The sequence below is a fragment of the Perognathus longimembris genome, chromosome 7 (assembly GCF_023159225.1).
Source record: "Perognathus longimembris pacificus isolate PPM17 chromosome 7, ASM2315922v1, whole genome shotgun sequence".
Lineage (NCBI taxonomy): Eukaryota > Metazoa > Chordata > Mammalia > Rodentia > Heteromyidae > Perognathus > Perognathus longimembris.
This window is the reverse complement of record NC_063167.1, coordinates 17,316,516-17,336,881: the sequence shown is the minus strand read 5'-3', so window position 1 is coordinate 17,336,881 and position 20,366 is coordinate 17,316,516. Positions and strand designations below refer to the sequence as shown.

The 20,366-nt window shown below is 41.6% G+C and overlaps 1 protein-coding gene across 3 annotated transcripts in view; it reads left to right on the top strand.

Annotated features, from left to right (window-relative positions):
- Nucleotides 1-20,366, top strand: part of Eya3 (EYA transcriptional coactivator and phosphatase 3) — an 82,930-nt gene that overhangs the window by 48,611 nt on the left and 13,953 nt on the right. For 2 of the 3 annotated variants that reach the window (XM_048350633.1, XM_048350634.1), the window contains exons 7-13: nt 4,330-4,467; nt 8,239-8,324; nt 9,838-10,006; nt 11,067-11,206; nt 15,002-15,085; nt 15,362-15,451; nt 18,990-19,048. In XM_048350633.1, coding sequence (XP_048206590.1) covers nt 4,330-4,467; nt 8,239-8,324; nt 9,838-10,006; nt 11,067-11,206; nt 15,002-15,085; nt 15,362-15,451; nt 18,990-19,048 — 766 coding nt within the window. The remainder of the gene's footprint in view (nt 1-4,329; nt 4,468-8,238; nt 8,325-9,837; nt 10,007-11,066; nt 11,207-15,001; nt 15,086-15,361; nt 15,452-18,989; nt 19,049-20,366) is intronic. The other variant, XM_048350635.1, reaches the window with a different exon arrangement.

Here is a 20,366-nt window from a genome sequence, read left to right as displayed (position 1 = left end):
TATATGATAGCTCATATAAATGGGTTATTGAATCAACAAACCAAAGATATTCTTTTTTTTTTTTTTTTTTTGGCCAGTCCTGGGCCTTGGACTCAGGGCCTGAGCACCGTCCCTGACTTCTTCCTGCTCAAGGCTAGCACTCTGCCACCTGAGCCACAGCACCCCTTCTGGCCGTTTTCCATATATGTGGTGCTGGGGAATCGAACCGAGAGCTTCATGTCTTGGAGGCAAGCACTCTTGCCACTAGGCCATATTCCCAGCCCGACCAAAGATATTCTTTCACAACATTTTTTTTAGTAATTTAGAATACTAGTAAATCTAGTAAACTAATTTCTATAAATATCCACGCTATTCTGGTTATTTAGTTTGGGTAGAATTTCTGGTAAAACAATAATATCGGGGCTGGGAATATGGCCTAGTGGTAAAGTGTTCACCTTGTATACATGAAGCCCTGGGTTCAATTCCTCAGCACCACATATATAGAAAAAAGCTGGAAGTGGCACTGTGGCTCAAGAGGTAGAGTGCTAGCCTTGAGCACAAAGAAGCCAGGGACAGTGCTCAGGCCCTGAGTCAATGCCCCAGGACTGGCAACAAAAACAAAACAAACAATAATATCCTGGGCTGTAGGAAGACAACACTCAAGAATAGATTTCTTTTCCTGTTGGAAGACTAATATTTGCTCCATAGCAGACTTTTGGAGCTTAAAAGAGTTGAAGAACTAGTTGTGGTAGTACATATCTTAAATCTCAGCACCGGGAAGACTGAGGCAGGAGAATCTTGAATTCAGTGCCATTCAGTGAATTCAGTAGCTTGGGCTACATAGCAAGACCCTGTCTCCAAAAACTAGAGAAGCTTTGTGTTTTCAGACATAGAGCCATGGACTAAGTCAAGAAATCAAGATTTAATTTCCTTGTTTGCTGTGGTCAGTACTACTTTTGAGTCAGATCATTTGGCAGCTGGAATTCTAGACAGGGTACCTTTAGAAGATATTTACATGCAGGGCCAGAGTGATGCTAGACAAAGTGTTCATATTGCCTTCTGTTCCTGTAGTCATAAAATAATTGCATTTTAGATATTTGTGTTTCTGGACAAAAAGTAGCTATTCTCCTGTTTATCTTGATAATTATACACTTTTAAGAGAGACCTTAATTTTTGGCCTCTTATGAGTAAAACATAAATATTAACTGGGCATAGTGATATATATGAAGGTAGTCTGGGCTACAACGTGAGACTCCTAAATTAATGAATAATTAATGTTAAAAAATACAACTAACTGTCTCACTTGATATATTATTTGTGAGATATTGATTTAGTATTGTGTAATAACAAACATGTCCACAAATTTAATACCTCAGGATCAAAACCTATTTAGAAAAATTGATTACAGTAAATATGGAAGTTTTGTAACATCAAATGGTAATTTACTTAGGGGAGAAATGTAATACAGAACTGCCCAAATTATGGCATTATAGTCACATTTTTCATCAAAGTTATTTAAAAATTAATATTCTCAGTTTTGGGGTTGTTGTTGTTGGTTTTTTTTTTTTTTTTTTGCCAGTCCTGGGGCTTGAACTCAGGGCCTGAGCACTGTCCCTGGCTTCTTTTTGCTCAAGGCTAGCACTCTACCTCTTGAGCCACAGCGCCACTTCTGGCTTTTTCTATCTGTCTGGTGCTAAGGAATCAAACCCAGGGCTTCATGTATACAAGGCGAGCACTTTACCACTAGGCCATATTCCCAGCCCCTATTCTCAGTTTTTTGTTGTTGAAAATCAAAGGTAGCAAGTACCTTAGGGCTAGTTAACCTAAGTTAATCATTTAACATTTAAATTATCATGAACTGCATGAAAGAGCAACTTAATTCATAACAGCGATATTATTCCTCCACCTCCTCAAATAAGTTATTTCCTGTGCTTAATAATTAAGATGAGAAAAAGAATATGACTTGTTCCTATCTTATGCACCATAGCCCATGGTCAGCCTAAGATTTTTAGTCTCCCTTTACTTTTCTTAGGTTCACTAATTAACAGATGTGGCAGATGTTGAGTTGCACCAAGATATCCTACCCTGGTGTTAGGAGGCAGAGGTTCTCATTATCAATGTGTGTGTGTGTGTGTGTGTGTGTGTGTGTGTGTGTGTGTATTACTGTATATATTAGGTGACCAGAAGAGTAAGGGAAATTGATTAATGTTGAATTTGAAGCCATGTTTATCATTAATGTGTGTGTGTGTGTGTGTGTGTGTATTACTGTATATATTAGGTGACCAGAAGAGTAAGGGAAATTGATTAATGTTGAATTTGAAGCCATGTTTATCATTAATGTTGGTGTGTGTGTGTGTGTATTACTGCATATATTAGGTGACCAGAAGAGTAAGGGAAATTGATTAATGTTGAATTTGAAGCCATGTTTATCATTAATGTTGGTTCTGTGGAATGTGTTTGATGGATGAACCTTATAGTACATAATAATTAGCTTCAATTACACTGATCCAGCAAATAGGTATATAGAATGTAGTATAAAACCAGAAAATCAGGGTTCTAAAACCTTGACTTTTGGGCTGAGGATATGGCCTAGTGGCAAGAGTACTTGCCTCCTATACATGAGGCCCTGGGTTCAATTCCCCAGCACCACATATACAGAAAATGGCCAGAAGTGGCGCTGTGGCTCAAGTGCTCAGGCCCTGAGTCCAAGGCCCAGGACTGGCCAAAAAAAAAAAAGAAAAAACTTGACTTTTGCATAGTTAAAATTGTCACCAAAACTATTTTGGTGTAGGTAGCTCTTGCTTATAATTCTAGATACTCAGGAGGCTGAGATCTGAGAATCACAGTTAAGTTCTAGCCCAAGTAGACAAATCTATAAGGCTTTATATCTTCAAATATCTGGTGGGAAAGTTGGATGTAAAAAGCATGGCTCAGCCATGAGGGAAAAAGCTGAGTGAGATCAAGAGGACCTAAGCTCAAGGCCCTGAGTTCAAGCCCCAGAACTGGCAGGCAGGCAGGCACGCATGCACACACACACACACAAACACACAAATTGTCACCAAAATTATGCACCCATGAATATTTCATTCAAAGGATATCCTTAAATTCTTATGCAGAAGCAAAATCTTTGTTTATACTTTCTTACTTTATTGAAAATTAAAAGGGAACTACAGCTACAGGTGGGAAAATGTGAGGAAGTGACATCACAGAGAAAGAAAAGTGTTCTAGGAATCTAAAAATCACAACTATAATTCAGTTCTATTTGGTATTAAGCAGGTGTCTTTACAAATCATAGTACTCTTTACAGCTATGTCTATAATATATACCACAGCATTGTGGATCTTTGAAACAATAATTCTGAGATCTAAAGATCTATTTACTATTTCTTTCCTCCTAAAAAGGCAGGAAAGGATATATATTTCATTTCTTTATTGTTAAAGTGATGTACAGAGGGGTTACAGTTTCATACATAAGGCAGTGAGTACATTTCTTATTCAACTTGTTACCTCCTCCCTCATTTTTCTCCTGCCTCCTCCCTCCCAGATATAAATAATTTGGGAAAGACTGTCACTCAGGAGCATTATGATAAAAATAAAATAAAAGTGAACAACTATGGTGTTTATCAGTGTGAGATAGATTTGTGTTCTGACATGGAAAGATACTTCTTAGCTGTGCTATGAAGAAAAGAAAATTATAAATTGTATAAACTCATGTTTTTATTAAAAAGAAGAATCAGTAAATGTGTAGAAATCTCAATGACTTCTGGAAACCAGTAATACTAGTTAACTCTGTACAGTAGAATTATCTATAACTATCTTTTCTAAACTATATAGTTTTACAATATAAACAGGAATTTCTTTCCTAATCAGAAGCAATAGACTTTAAGGTAATCACCTTAGGAAAACAGAAACATTTAATATATTTTAGAAAACTGTAGTGCCAGTTGATGGGTAAGTGAACTATGAACTTAACGTGGACTGTCTCCCACCTTGAACACTTTGTCACTATACATGAGCATCACACACTCTCTGGGACAAATTCTTCAGTGTGATGTCAATAACGTTTCTGAATCCCGGTCTTTCACCCCAACCATTGAAATGAACTTTGTATGTGCCACTATTGGAGTTTTTAATCAAGATTTTTCTTTCTATAGACCCATTTCCTAAGTGTGTGAAAATGTATTTGCTTGTGATGTATTACAATTGGGAGAATCAATAATTTTCTCTTACAAGCAAATTTACTGTTATTTTAATATTTCGAATTTAACCCTACTGGCTGATGTTTGAAAGCATAACCATGCTCCTCAGTCCCAGTGTGTTGTTTGTAATTGGTCCAATTTATCTGATTCAGGTGCATTGTGGCCAGGTATGAAACCTGAAAGTGGTTTAATTCAGACTCCATCTCCAAGCCAACACAGTGTTCTTACCTGCACTACAGGGTTAACCACAAGCCAGCCAAGCCCAGCACATTATTCTTATCCCATCCAAGGTAAATAGGCATGGTTGTGTGTGTGTTTTTAATTATTGGTTTTTTGTTTTGTTTTGTTTTTAATCTACCTGTATCTCCAAACAAATTGGATAATACAGGAGCTCTGACTGCTAAAATAGAAAGGGGCAATAATATGCAATTGTGCATGCCTTTTGTGATAGAGGCAAAGGGTATGTTTTCTAAGTCATTCAGGCTTTGAATGTGAGCTGTTTAATAGATTTGAAGCCTTTCCTTTTGCATGTTGGTTTCCAGAAAAGTGCTTTGATTTTTTTGTGTGCTGGTCAGCTCTTAGTGGAATTCTGTCCTATAAATGAGCAGACTCCGTGAGTCAGAATTGTGCTGACTTCTTTTATGTGAGTTATTAGAGTGGCATGTGAGATGTGATGCTTTTTTGCTGTGACTTTATAATACCTGCCGCCGTTCATTTACTATTTTGTGGTGAGAGCATTTGCTTCTCTTGCTCAAAAGGTTCATTACTTTTTTAGCCAGGTGCTGGTGGTTCATGCCTATAATCCTAGCTCCTCACGAGGTTGAGATCTGAGGATCTCGGCTGAAAGCCAGCTCAGGCAGGAAATTCTGTGAGACTCTTTTATCTCTAATGAACTATCAAAAACAAATAAAAAAAAACTAGAAAAGCTCAGGAACAATGCCCAGGCCCTGAGTTCAAGCCTCTGGACATGCAACAGCAAAGAGAGAGAGAGAAATTCATAACAGTAACAACAGTTTGTAGTTTTTATTTCGATATGAAAAGCAAATTCAGTGCATTGTCATTGTATAAACTGAAAATTAGCTTCTGTGTGCCTGACCTCTCCTGTGCCCCCTTTCTCCTGTTTTCTTACAGCCTTTCTTTTAGCGTTACTTTTTACAGAACAGACACTAGAGCATGAGGGTAGACACCTGAAACTTGTGTGAGGTCATCTTAATATACAAACTTCTGTAGAGATTCAACCAATTTCAATGCAAATGACAGGATTTTATTTTCAGCTAAATGATTGGGAGCTACTGTTTGATCCACTGACAACATAAACACTCTGTTCTTATGACTTAGATCTGAGTTTACTTCACCTCCCCTTTTGTTACATTCTTTCCAGGTGATCTCCCCCTCTTCTCTATTCTAAAATGAAAACAAACCAAGAGAGAAAAACTCCTATCTTCTCTCTCACTCTCCTTTTTTTTTTGGGGGGGGGAGGGGTATTTAGATCTTATTCTGTTAACTCAGGCTGACCCTGAACTCATGAATCCACCTGAAAAGCCAGGGCAATGGGTGCATGCCCCCTTTCCTGGCTTTCCTGTCATTGTTATAAAGTATTTCTTAAGGTTAATCGACTTATGGGTGCAACCACAAGCAGTGTAGTAGGCAGGTGTATCCTTGATGATGCCGCCTAGGTTGCAAGAACAAGAGAAAGGATTCTCTTCTTTCTTAGTAATAACCTTCACTGTGGTGTCCAACCACCATTTTTCTGTGTAGCCCAGGCTCTTGCACTGCTGTGTGCGTGTGCGTGCGCATGCACGTGCAGGTGTGTGCTCATGTGCACGCACATGTGCAGGTACTGGGACTTGAACACAGGACCTCGCACTCTTGCTCTTCTTTTTCCATTCACAGCTGACACCATATGTAAGGCAAATCCTATCTCATTTGTTGTTTTAAATAAAGTAAGCCCTGGGCTGGGAATGTGGCTTAGTGGGAGAGTGCTTGCCTAGCATGCATGAAGCCCTGGCTTCCATTCCTCAATACCACATAAACAGAAAAAGCCAGAAGTGGTGATGTGGCTCCAGAGATAGAGTGCTAGCCTTGAGCAAAAGAAGCTCAGGGGGGCTGGGAATATGGCCTAGTGGCAAGAGCACTTGCCTCCTACACATGAAGCTCTCGGTTAGATTCCCCAGCACCACATATATGGAAAACGGCCAGAAGGGGCGCTGTGGCTCAGGTGGCAGAGTGCTAGCCTTGAGCGGGAAGAAGCCAGGGACAGTGCTCAGGCCCTGAGTCCAAGGCCCAGGACTGGCAAAAAAAAAAAGAAGAAGCTCAGGGACAGTGCCCAAACCAGGACTGGTGGAGGAAAGGGGGGAGGAGGGAGGGAGGGGGGAACAAGGGCACAAGCAAGCCTACCCTTAGGAGTGTCTTACTACTTCTGGGGCATAGAAAAGAAAGTCCTCGTGGAAATCAGTTCCTTAGCTCCGCCACTGATTTGAGGGAAGAGCACTGATGAAGAATTGGCAGGTGCAAATTGTCATCTTGATCATCCTCTGCTAGCTTCCTGATTCTGAACAAGCTACTTCCATGTTCTGGGTTCTTCCTCAGAAAGCTGGGGCTGCAGCAAGAGCTACAGTAACAGCTTCTCTGAGAAGTCTCCTAAGCATCATACCCTTGGGGAAAGGATGAACCTTCTTTCTCTGGTTTTGCCCAGGGCACTTTCTGCTGCAGTTTTTTTCCCTTGTCCCATACTCAGGCAGGTTTTCTTACTGACTTTGCCTGCGGAGGACTTGGTGCTGATGGCGTTGGTAATCAGTTACATCTCCCTAATCGTGCAGTAGAGACCATGTCTATGTATGCGTATAACAACAACAAAAAAGACAAATGTCTTATTACCTTTTGCACCTGAAAAAAAAAGTCCTTGTGGTACTGATCATTTAGGATGTGATAGGAAGTTCATGAGGTTGGAGGCATGGTTCATGTGGTAGAGTACCAGCCAGTGAGCGAAAGCATCAGATACTGAGTTTGACTCCTGGTCTTAGACGAGAGAGAGAGAGAGAGAGAGAGAGAGAGAGAGAGAGAGAGAGAGAGAGAGAGAGAGATTAAAGTAGCTTACAAAGTACATTTTTAGCTAACCATAATATATTTAATATTTTCTGAGTTCTGTATGTGCGCGCATGCATGCCAATATCATGTCTTAAACTCAGGGCCTCCCACTCTTGGTCATGGCTGTTACTCTATCACTTGAGCCACACTTACAGCCCAGCATTTTTCAGGTGAATTGGAGATAAAATCTTTATGACTTTTCTGCCTGAGCTGGCTTTGAACCTCAATCTTCCAATGTCAGCCTCCTTCATAGCCAGTATTAGAATTACAGACTTAAGCCCAGCACTAGTACCAGCCAGCCATGTGTGTTTTTGTTTTGTTTTTTGCCAGTCCTGGGGCTTGAACTCAGGGCCTGAGCACTGTCCCTGGCTTCTTTTTGCTCAAGGCTAGCACTCTACCACTTGAGCCACAGCGCCACTTCCAGCTTTTTCTATATATGTGGTGCTCCCAGGGCTTCACGTATATGAGGCGAGCACTTTATCACTAGGCCATATTCTCAGCCCCCTCTGTGTTTTTGATCTACATTAATAATCTATTTGAGTATAGTTGAAGAAATAATTCTAAGAACTTTAGAATTTGGAGAACCAGGTTACATCAGGGAAAGCATAATTTGGGGCAAATGGCAGTAAACAGTGTGACAGTGTAGGATTTGCCAGAGCGCTACTAAATGTCAGGTGAGTGGTTTTCAACTTTTAGGGAAGGTAAGGGGTAAATTTGATGTAGTTCTGACATCCTTGTCGTGGTTAGCATGAGCTTTGAGCGCTTCTTCTAGGACTTGAGTAGGAAGGGCTAAAAATAGCAAGATGTTTGAAGTGTTTTGTTTCTAATCAAGTCTCAATTGAAGTCCTTATTTCCTTTATTGATGTTGCTTATCTCCTTGCAGACGCTTTCATTTAAAACAATTCATTTCCAAAGTTTCTAAGCCTTTTACGTAGTTCTTTAACTAATATCTGTCAATATTCTCAACCCTGTAGCTTCAAGCCCAAATGCCAGCCTGATTTCCACTTCACCCACAATTGCCAATGTTCCAGCAGCAGCAGTTGCCAGCATCTCAAACCAGGTACTTCAGTTCATCCTGTTTGATAAGGTTCATCTGACTTCTCCTTGCTCTCTTTTTTTTTTTTTTTCTGTTTTGTTTTTTTGCCAGTCCTGGGGCTTGAACTCAGCGCCTGAGCACTGTCCCTGGCTTCTTTTTGCTCAAGGCTAGCACTCTACTACTTGAGCCACAGCTCAAACGGCCACTTCTGGCCGTTTTCTATATATGTAGTGCTGAGGAATCGAACCCAGGGCTTCACGTATATGAGGCGAGCACTTTACCACTAGGCCATATTCCCGGCCCTCCTTACTCTCTTCTTTCCATGGTCAGTTTGTCCATCTAAGAAGCAACCAGGCATAGCATGGGACGTGCAGGCTGCTCTCAGAAAGAGGGTCTCAATGGCTTCTTAGGCAGCCACTCAGTTTCTTTGGGCCTTGCTAAGCCTGCTTAGCCTTGTCACTTACCTATGTTTACCTCCTGCCCAGCCCCACTAGAGTGTACACTCCATGAAGGGTAAAGCTTTAGTCCTTATTTTTTTTTAACTTACAGAGCTTGGAAAAACACCAGGCGCTTTCAAAGAATCACTCTATAAATGTTCATGGAATAAGTAAATATTACTTCTACTTTAAACCCAGTCATTCCTGTGTGATTTCTTTATGGTCCGTTTTTGGTGGTGGTGGTAGTAGTGGTGGTAGTGAGATGGTTTGGGAGTTTGAACTCAGGACCTAGCACTTGTGAGGCGGTCTCCTTACCACTTAAGTTGTGGTCATGTGGTCTAGTACATGGTCTGTTCTTGATCCCTGCTCTCATAATTCTATGCTATTTCCCTAAATTCAACATATCTAAAACCAGACTATGTATCTCAGACTGGCCTCCAACTCCTGATCCTCCTGCCTACTGGGATTATAGGTTCACCCAGTATGGCCAAGCAGGATAAGTGCTTTTCTTTGCATGTAAGTTTACTTGTTCTTAAAAGCACTACCAGCAAATGTCAAGTATGAAAGCTTTACTTCAAAAACTGCAGAAACTTAGTACTAAGATAGGTGGCAGTATAGGGAGATGTGTGTGACTGAACGCAGGACCCTTCTCAGCCTTTCCCTCATCCCAAAGACAGCTGAGATATCTATCCTCTGAACCCAGGTTTCTACAGAATGCTTTTTTTTCTTTTTGCCAGGGGCTTGAACTCAGGGCCTGAGCATTGTCCGTGGCTTCTTTTTGCTCAAGGCTAGTACTCTACCACTTGAGCCACAGCACCACTTCTGGCTTTTTCTATATATGTGGTGCTGAGGAATCGAACCCAAGGCTTCACGTATGTAAGCAAGCACTCTACCACTAGGCCATATTCCCAGTCCCACAGAATGCATTTTGAAAAGCATTATGTTCATTGGGTTACTACTACATAGGTAGATGAGAAGTCAAATTAATATTTTAGGAAAATAATCCTTGACTAGAAGGAAAAGAAACCCTCTGAATTGAAACTATGCTTATTTTTCTCTCTAAGAGTCTTGTTTTCCTCCCTTATTCCTGTGGCCTACAGGACTATCCCACCTACACGATTCTCGGTCAGAATCAGTATCAAACCTGCTACCCCAGCTCCAGCTTTGGAGTTACAGGCCAGACTAACAGTGATGCTGAGAGTACCACATACCAGGCAGAGAAGCCTAGTGTCATGGTACCTGCACCAGCAGCACAGAGACTATCCTCCGGTAAGTACTGCAGTTCAGACAACTGCATGTCCAGTTATTGGTGAAGACAATTTTGTTCTAGTATAAGTCACAGTGACCACACTGTTGGCTTTTTCCTTCTTGTGAAGGGCATTAAAATGTTGGGCACAGGCTCTCATGAGTCACTAGTAATGGATATCTATCTACCTGATGCTGAGAACAGAGAAATACTAACAATGAAAAGATGGCATTTCTCATCTCTGCCCTGCCCTCCCTGTAGGGGTAACATGCTTATCACAATGAGTTTCAGAATTTGAGCATGTTTTCTAAAAGTCAAAGGACTCTAGTCTCAGTCCAGGGATGTTTTAAACTTGTGCTCAGATTATTTTTTCTGTGTTTGGAATCCCTTCAAGATTCTGAGACAGGCCTATAGTTCTCCACCCTTTCCTCCAGAGTAATGCACAAAATTAACCTACAATTTAGGAGGTTCATAGCTTTGAGATGCAGCAATAAATTATGGTGTCCATATTTAAAAACCTTTGACATAAAGACTTTAAACACATATTGACTAAATGTATACCATACTTTTTTTCTTGCTGGCCCTGGGGCTTGAACTCAGAACTGGGAATGTCCTGAGCTTCTTTTGCTCAAGGCTAAGCACAAATTCCAGCTTTTTCTGAGTAGTTTATTGGAGATAAGAGTCTCATGGGCTTTCCTACCTGGGCTGGCTTCAGACCCTGACCCTCAGATCTCAGCCTCCTGAGTAGCTAAGATTAAAGGTGTGAGCCACCAGCGACTTGCATACTTGCATACATATACCTATGTTTAATGACAATTTGGTGGTTGAGCCACACATTATGGTACATGCACTGAGGAAACTGACACAGGAAGATCTTCAAGCAATCATAAAACTGAAAAGAGAAAAAATTTTTTAAATCCCTTTGTAAATGTCTTTAAGGAATGTAATGTGACGTTAGGCACTGCTGATGCTCAGTGCCTATGTTTACATTCCCAAATCGTTTACAGTGAGTTTATCCTCTCCCTGCTTGGCCCCTCATAGCCAGTGACTGCTGACAACATATGTATAACTTTGGCTTTCCAGGAGACCCCTCCACGAGCCCAGCTTTGGCCCAGAACACACCAAGTAAAGATGCTGATGATCAATCCAGGAAAAACATGACAGGCAAAAACAGGGGCAAGAGGAAAGCTGATGCCACCTCTTCCCAAGACAGCGAACTGGAAGTATGGAAAGAAACTCATTCCAGTTACCTACTTTGTTTTTCTTCACTTCTTAAGTTTATCAGATATGTGTGAAACTCATGGAGATAATGTGGTTCTGTGTTCTATCACCTTTCATAACTAAGCAAAACAACCTGAAGCCGGCACCAGTGTCTCACTCCTGTAATCCTAGCTACTCAGGAGGCTGAGACCTGAGGATCACGGTTCAAAGCCAACCCCAGCAGAAAAGTCCCTGTGAGACTTTTATCTCCAGTTAACCACTCGAAAACCAGAAGTGGGGGCTGGGAATATGGCCTAGTGGGTAGAGTGCTTGCCTTGCAGACATGAAGCCCTGGATTCGATTCCTTAGCACCAAATATATAGAAAAAGCCAGAAGTAGGGCTGTGGGCTCAAGTGGTAGAGTGCTAGCCTTGAGCAAAAAGAAGCCAGGGACAGTGCTCAGGCCCTGAGCCCAAGCTCCAGGACTGGCAAAAAAAAAAAAATTTGGGAGTGGCACTGTGGCTCAAAGTGGTAGACTTTTAGCCTTGAGCAAAAGAGCTCAGGGACAGCCCCCCCAGTCCCTGAGTTCAAGCCCCATAGCTAACAAAAAAAAAAAAAAGAAAGAAAGAAAAAAGAAAAAGAATTGGCTACCTAAAAAGAAAAATGTAAGAAGAAAATTTCTCCATATCCTTAACTTTCCATATTCCTTTTTTTTGTTTTTGATCAGTCATGGGGCTTAAACTTGGGGCCTAGGCGCTATCACTGAGCTTTTTCACTAAAGCTAGCACTTTATCACTTGAGCCATAGCTCCACTTATGGATTTTTTTTTTTTTAGGTTAATTGGAGTTAAGACTGTCAGAGACTTCCTGGCCAGGCTAGCTTTGAACCACGGTCCTCAGTTTGCAGCCTCCTGAGTAGCTAGGATTACAGCCATGGACCACCCACCGACTCCTTTCTTCCCCTTTATTTGTGGGGAGAAAACAGATAAAAGAAAGAGAAACTAAATTAGAACGTATTTATTGGGGAAAAAACAAAGAGATTCTTCATTTTTTTTAATTGTAGTTGAATATATGTATATGTATGTATGTGTATATATATATATATATTATAAAACATAAAAGTTTGCCATTTTCTTTTTTGTTTTGGTTTGGTTTTAGTCAGTTCTGGGGCTTGAACTCAGGGCCTGAGCAGTGTCCCTGGCTTCTTTTTGCTCAAGGCTAACACTCTGCCAACTTAAGCCACAGTGCCACTTCTGGCTTTTTCTATATATGTGGTGCTGAGGAATCAAACCTAGGGCTTCATGTACACGATGTGAGCACTTTACCACTAGGCCATATTCCCAGCCCTAAGTTTGCCATTTTCAATAAATACATTGTCACATAAGTTTTAGGATTTTTTTTTTTTCTTTTTGCCAGTCCTGGGCCTTGGACTCAGGGCCTGAATAACTGTCCCTGCCTTCTTTTTGCTCTGCCACTTGAGCCACAGCGCCACTTATGGCCATTTTCTGTATACGTGGTGCTGGGGAATCGAACCCAGGGCTTCATGTATACGAGGCAAGTACTCTTGCCACTAGGCCATATCCCCAGCCCCAGTTTTAGGATTTTTATGTTTCTTATTTATTTTTGGTAGTCCTAGGCCTGAGCGCTGTCCCTGAGATCCTTTCACTGAAGGCTATCACTCTACCACTTGAGCCACAGTGCCACTCCTGGCTTTTTCTGTGATTAATGGGAGATAAGAGCCTCACAAACTTTCCTGCCCAGACTGGCTTAAGATTTTTTTTTAATTAATTTAATTTATTTATTAATTGAACACATTTTTTTGACAAGGTGTTGTGCAAAAAGGGTACAGTTACATAGTAGGGCAGTGTGTACATTTCTTGTGATATCTTCCGCCCTGTTTTTCTATCCCTTCTGTAGGTCAGGTAGACATATGTACAATATACAATGTATCGGGCTGGGGATATGGCCTAGTGGCAAGAGTGCCTGCCTCATATACATGAGGCCCTGGGTTCGATTCCCCAGCACCACATATACAGAAAATGGCCAGAAGTGGCGCTGTGGCTCAAGTGGCAGAGTGCTAGCCTTGAGCAAAAAAGAAGCCAGAGACAGTGCTCAGGCCCTGAGTCCAAGCCCCAGGACTGGTCAAAAAAAATATATATATATATACAATGTATCAAGAACATATACAGGGGGCTGGGGAGATAGCCTAGTGGCAAGAGTGCCTGCCTCGGATACACGAGGCCCTAGGTTCGATTCCCCAGCACCACATATACAGAAAAAAACGGCCAGAAGCGGCGCTGTGGCTCAAGTGGCAGAGTGCTAGCCTTGAGCGGGAAGAAGCCAGGGACAGTGCTCAGGCCCTGAGTCCAAGCCCCAGGACTGGCCAAAAAAAAAAAAAAAAAAGAACATATACAGGAGCCACATGGCCACGCCCAAGAAAGTTTGCCTAGGGCTTTAAATGTAATGTCAATATTAGACAATATGTCGACAGTAGTCTTATATGAACGTACATACATAGCTTTTGAGCTATTGTATTCCCCTGAGAGGTCAATTTTTGACCTTTATATGTTGAGTAATTGTTTGGTTTTAGTTACATAATGTTGGGTCGCTGTCCCAATCCTGTGGGGAATACTACTTTACAAGCAGTTTTTGGTTTCACAGACTTGGTCTCTACTGTCTCTCCGTCTCCCTTTCTTAACAGTCATATATCAGGGAGATCATGCCCCTTTGTTTTCTGTGTTCTAGGCTTGTCTTGCTCAACATTAGTTGTTCGAGTTCTGACCATTTCCCTGCGAATAACAATATTTCACCATTCCTAATCGCTATGTAGTATTTCATTGTGTATAAGTACCATTTTTTTTTTTTTTTTGGCCAGTTCTGGGCCTTGGACTCAGGGCCTGAGCTCTGTCCCTGGCTTCCTTTTGCTCAAGGCTAGCACTCTGCCACTTGAGCCACAGCGCCACTTCTGGCCGTTTTCTGTATATGTGGTGCTGGGGAATCGAACCCAGGGCCTCATGTATACGAGGCAAGCTCTCTTGCCACTAGGCCATATCCCCAGCCCACAGTACCATATTTTTTTGATCCATTCGTCTGTGGAGGGGCATATGGGTTGTTTCCATGTTTTGGCTATTGTGAATTGTGCCGCCATAAACATGGAAGTACAAATGTCTTTTTGATATCTTGGGTTTTGCTGTTTAGGATAGATGCCTAGGAGTGGTATGGCTGGGTCATAGGGTAGGTCTATATTGAGCTTTTTGAGAAACCTCCATACTGTTCTCCAAAGTGGTTGTACTAATTTGCACTCCCACCAACAATGGAGAAGAGTTCCTCTTTCCCCGCACCCCCTCCAGCATTTATTGTTGCCTGAGTTCAGAGTATAGGCCATTCTAACTGGGGTGAGGTGGTATCTCAGGGTTGTTTTTATTTGCATTTCCTTTACTACCAGTGATGTTGAACATTTCCTCATGTGTTTCTTTGCCATTTTTATATCTTGTGAAGTCAGATTTTTTTTTTTACTTCATATTACGATATTTTTTTGGACTAGGAATGTGGCTCAGTTCCTCAGTATCACATAAACAGAAAAGGTCAGAAGTGACACTGTGGCTTAAGTGGTAGAGTGCTAGCCTTGAGCAAAAAGGAGCCAGGGACAGAGTTCAGGCTCTGAGTTCAAGCCCCAGGACTGGCCAAAACAAAAAACAAAAAACAAAAACCATCAACTTGCTTAACTCCCACACTTGTGAATTTTTCAGCTTTCCTACTATTTCTGACTTCCTATTCATTGTGCTTAGAGGATACTCATTACTTTGTTTTTCTCTCTTAGCGGGTATTTTTGTGGGACTTGGATGAAACCATCATCATCTTCCATTCCCTGCTTACTGGATCCTATGCCCAGAAGTATGGAAAGGTAATTTCAATCTTCATTGTAACTGTATTTCCACCCGTGCCCTGCAAAAATGCTCATTTTTTAGAAATTAAGTCTTGAATATTTTAAGTGTCTATATAGTCTATAGGACAACCCAAGATTCTTATTAATGTGAGTATAATTACAATAACAGTTGCATTATTGTGTGTGGATCGATGTTACTTTGGCTTGGACCCAAACTAATTTTGAAATATTTGAAAATCAGAAAACTAGTTCTAAGTACCAATTCAAGCAGTTTTCTCTTTTTCTGTCTTCTAGGATCCAACAGTAGTGATTGGCTCAGGCTTAACAATGGAAGAAATGATTTTTGAAGTGGCTGATACACATCTGTTTTTTAATGACTTAGAGGTAAGCCTTTTAAATTGTTTCTGTGCTTCAGCGAGGTGTGCTGCTGAGGCACTATATAGAACCTGTGCTTATTGTAAGAGACCTGGGTAGACTAGGCTGAGATTGAGAGACTAGTGGCCACAGGTATGTGAGATCCTAGAAGACAGTGTCCCAGCTGGATCACCACAGCCTGGGTGCTGACCCTTACTTTTCTTGGCGCCAAAGTTTTTTTTTTTTATTAACTTATTTGGAAGTGATATAGCATTAGGAGAAATAACAAACCATCATGCAAAACATTGATATATAAACCAATATTTCAAATTTATTATATTAAATGACATATAAAGGGTTTGGTTATTGGTAGACTTTATTATATTTTTTGACTCTTCTTTGATTTTACCTTCTTAAAAGTTTGTCCTTTGATTTGTCCAGTCTATAAACGATTATGTTATAGCTTGTTTTCATTGATATTTTGAAGATGAGGTCTTGATGTATCCCAGTCTAGCCTTCAAGGTCCTCCTGTGTCAGCTTCCTGACATCTCTCTCCCATTGATCTTTGTTTTTTGTGGGTTTTTGCTACCGAGGCTTGAACTCAGGGCCTAGGTGCTGTCTTTGACCTTTTGTGTTTAAGGTTAGTGTTCTACCACTTGTGCTACTTCTGTGTTTTTGGTAGTTAATTGAGATAAGAGTCTCACAGACTCAAAGCCCAGGCTGGCTTTGAACCTCAATCCTCAAATCTCAGCCTCCTGAGTAGCGAGGGTTATAGGTGCGTGAACCACCAATGCCCAGGTCTCAGTGTATTTTTTACTTATTTTCCATGCTTGATATGCAGAATTGTTTTAAAAGACAGATGCTATGAAAACCAATAAACACTAAGAACTTCTTGCTGAAAACTTTTTGGCCATGACATTTGGGCTCACCTTCAATGAGAACATGGTACTGTGGAAGAAATGCAGGTCCAGAGTCAAAAGACCAGCATTGAGTCTTAAGTTGGGAAAGTGATGTTCATCCCGGGCCTCAGCTAAATGGTTATCTTAGGCAAAAAAACAACTACAGTATCAGTTGTTCTGGTTGGGAAATGGTTTGCTGAAAAACAGTAGAGACAGGCTTCATCTCTTTAAATGCTGGAGTATGTACTGTATGTCTTACCTAGCTTTTAAAAATGGCCAAGATTTTAGTTATGGGCATGGCTCAAGTGATAATACACTCACAACTTAGCAAGGACAAAGTCCTGAGTTCAGACCCCACTACTATCAAATAAAAAAACAAAATAACATTTTCAAACACAAGACAATCCTGTTTCTCTTTAAATACAATCTCATTCCCCTTAAAAGACAATTCTCGGGGCTGGGGATATGGCCTAGTGGCAAGAGCGCTTGCCTCGTATACTTGAAGCCCTGGGTTCGATTCCCCAGCACCACATATACAGAAAATGTCCAGAAGTGGCGCTGTGACTCAAGTGGCAGAGTGTTAGCCTTGAGCAAAAAGAAGCCAGGGACAGTGCTCAGGCCCAGAGTCCAAGGCCCAGGACTGGCAAAAAAAAAAAAAAAGACAATTCTCTAGAAAATTTAATAAGACTCTATAAACTCTAAATTCTTTAAGGCTTTATTCCTTCAGCTTCACATATTGATGAATTAAGTCAGCTTAATTTTAATTCAGCAAACATTTATTAAAAATCTTCTATGCACCAATAATTATTGCCAAACTGTATTTGTAATGACCTTCTAGATGTAGTCCTTACTTAGGACTGAAAGTTCTGTGAAGAATTTGACGTGAATGTGTTTCCCCCTCACCCCTACCCCCAGGTCAGTGGTTCTTAACTTTAGAGGGTGTAAGAGTCACCTGGACAGCCTCTTAAAATGGACCCTGGAGGGGCTGGGAATGTGGCCTAGTGGTAGAGTGCTTGCCTAGCATGCATGAAGCCCTGGGTTTGATTCCTCAGCACCACATATATAGAAAAAGCCGGAAGTGGCACTGTGGCTCAAGTGGTAGAGCAATAGCCTTGAGCAAAGAAGCCAGGGACATTGCTCAGACCCTGAGTCCAAGCCCCAGGACTGGACAAAAAAAAAAAAAAAATTGGATCCTGGGGCTGGGAATGTGGCCTAGTAGAGTGCTTGTCTCCCTGGGTTTGATTCCTCATCACCACATATACAGAAAAAGCTGGAAGTAGCACTGTGGCTCAAGTGCTAAAGTGCTAACCTTCAGCAAAAAGAAGCCAGGGACAGTACCCAGGCTCTGAGTTCAAGCCCCAGGAATGGGGGCGGGGGGGAGGATCCTTCAGAACTTCATTTTACAAAGGTTCTGATTCACGTAGTTCTGGGATCAATATGGAATATGCAGTCTTTAAGAACTCCCCCCAGAAGATTTTGATACAGATGCCATATGGAGTCAAGGGAGTGTTCCCATCAGAGTTAGGCAGTGATAGCATTTCATGTCAGGAGTAGTGTGCGCTTGGTATAAAGATCCTTGGATTCAAAGCAGAAGACCTAGGTTTTCTTCTGGTCTCTTTCTGTCACTAATTGTATGATCCTAAGAAAAATCACTTTACCTCCCTTTTAGGACATTGAAGATATTGGCTTAGGTGACCGCATCTCCCATTTCTCAGATTCAGTGCAGTCATTGCCGTTTTAATCACTCTCAGTCTTGATACCATATTCTGCCAACATCTAGTTCATCTACAAAAATCAATTATAAGCCAGGTGCTGGTGGCTCACACTTATAATCCTAGCTACTCAGGAGGCTGAGATCTGAGGGTCAAGGTTCAAAGCCAGCCCAGGCAGGAAAGTCCATGAGACTCTTATCTCTAATTAACCACCAAAAAACCGGAAGTGGCACTGTGGCTCAAGTAGAGCTCTAGCCTTGAACTGAAGAGCTCAGGAACAGCACCCAGGCCCAGAGTTCAAGCCCCACGACCCCCTCCCCCCAAAATCAATTGTACATACTATGTGAGGACACTGGACTAGACTAGAAGGATACAGAGGAGACCTATGATATGCGTCCTGCTCTAAGAGTCAACAATATAAGATTTACATACTAGTATAGGACGTAAACATATCTGCAGTGTAAGAGGTCTCATCCCCAAGAGTTGTTGACATAAGACAACTCAGGGAGAAACTAATTTTAAAAGGTTTCCTGAGGATTTTAGGGTGTAAACCAGGCTTAAAGGAAGTTGGACAACATTGGGGTGAAAGTGAACAATCCTCTGCATGCAGGAAAAACTGGAAGGAATTCCATTATACTGTTATTATAGACATTTTGCCATATGTCATTTTGTTTTTTTTGTTTTTGTTTTTTTTTTTTTTTGGCCAGTCCTGGGCCTTGGACTCAGGGCCTGAGCACTGTCCCTGGCTTCCTTTTTGCTCAAGGCTAGCACTCTGCCACTTGAGCCACAGCGCCACTTCTGGCCGTTTTCTGTATATGTGGTGTTGGGGAATCGAACCCAGGGCCTCATGTATATGAGGCGAGCTCTCTTGCCACTAGGCCATATCCCCAGCCCCGCCATATGTCATTTTGATCACCACAAACACCTGGACTAAAATAGTGACTTTTCTTTTAACAGGAGTGTGACCAGGTTCATGTGGAAGACGTGGCTTCTGATGATAATGGCCAGGATTTGAGGTGATAAGCACAACAGTCTCTTGAACATCTACCTGTTACATGCAATACACTGCCTGGGTTCAAAGGAAAGGACACATGACGAAGCTCACAGCCTCTTAGAGGAGGCAGAAACTATTAACCATGACATAGGGTATGAGGTGATGATGGGGAAGAGAGAAGAAAGCATCCTGCGGGTAATGGACAGGTGGTGCCACCATTGGAGAGGCTGTCTCAGTGGAACAGCATGTGAGTCAGACCTCAAATATGGTAGCATGGTGGAGTGAACACACAGCATTTCCAAGTAAAAGATCTGCTGGTTTCTCCTTAGACAGACTTTTTTCATTAAGAGAAAATGTGCTTCCAACTAGGTAGATTATTATTATTGTTATTATTAATTTGTTTATTGTTGATGCTGGGCTTGAACTCAGGGCCTCACATTTGCAAGGCACGTGTTCTACCACTTGAACTACACCTCCAACACAAGAGTACTGTTTTTTTTTGTCAGTTGTGAGGCTTTGAACTCGGGGCCTGGGCACTGTCCCTGAGCTTGCTTTCTCACTCAAGGCTAGCACTCTGCCACTTTAAGCCATGGCTCCACATCCAGTTTTCTGGTAGTTAACGAGATAAGAGTCTCATGGGCTTTCCTGCCGGGGCTGGCTTTAAACCAGGAGCCTTAGATCTCAGCCTCCTGAGTAGCTAGGATTACAGATAAGAGCCCCCAGCGCCCAGCATGAGAGTACTATTCTTATACACTATTGGTCTTTATAGGAAAATATGTAAAGCAGTTTATAATGCATTCTAGACCTCAGTTTGTTTTATTTTCTCGCCTATTTTGTGTCTTGGCAATTTTGTTAAGTGCAGAATCTCACAGTGTGTTGAGCTCTGACTTTACTGAATCAAGTTGTTTCTCTAGCTGTATTAATACTTCCCAACTAACTGTATTAGTTATCAGCTGTACAACAAATTTCCTCCAAAATTAGTAGCTTAAAACAACAAAATCTTTTTCTTTTTCTTTTTTTTTTTAACAAAATCTTTTTCATCTCAGTTTCACTAGGTCAAGAACTTTGATTTTTTTTTTTTTTTTTTTGCCAGTCCTGGGGCTTGGACTCAGGGCCTGAGCACTGTCCCTGGCTTCTTTTTGCTCAAGGCTAGCACTCTGCCACTTGAGCCACCGCGCCACTTCTGGCCATTTTCTGTATATGTGGTGCTGGGGAATGGAACCCTGGCCTTCATGTATATGAGGCAAGCACTCTTGCCACTAGGCCATATTCCCAGCCCCTAGGTCAATAACTTTGAAAGCTTAGGTAGGTCTCTGAAGTGAAGTCAAGTTGACTGGAGC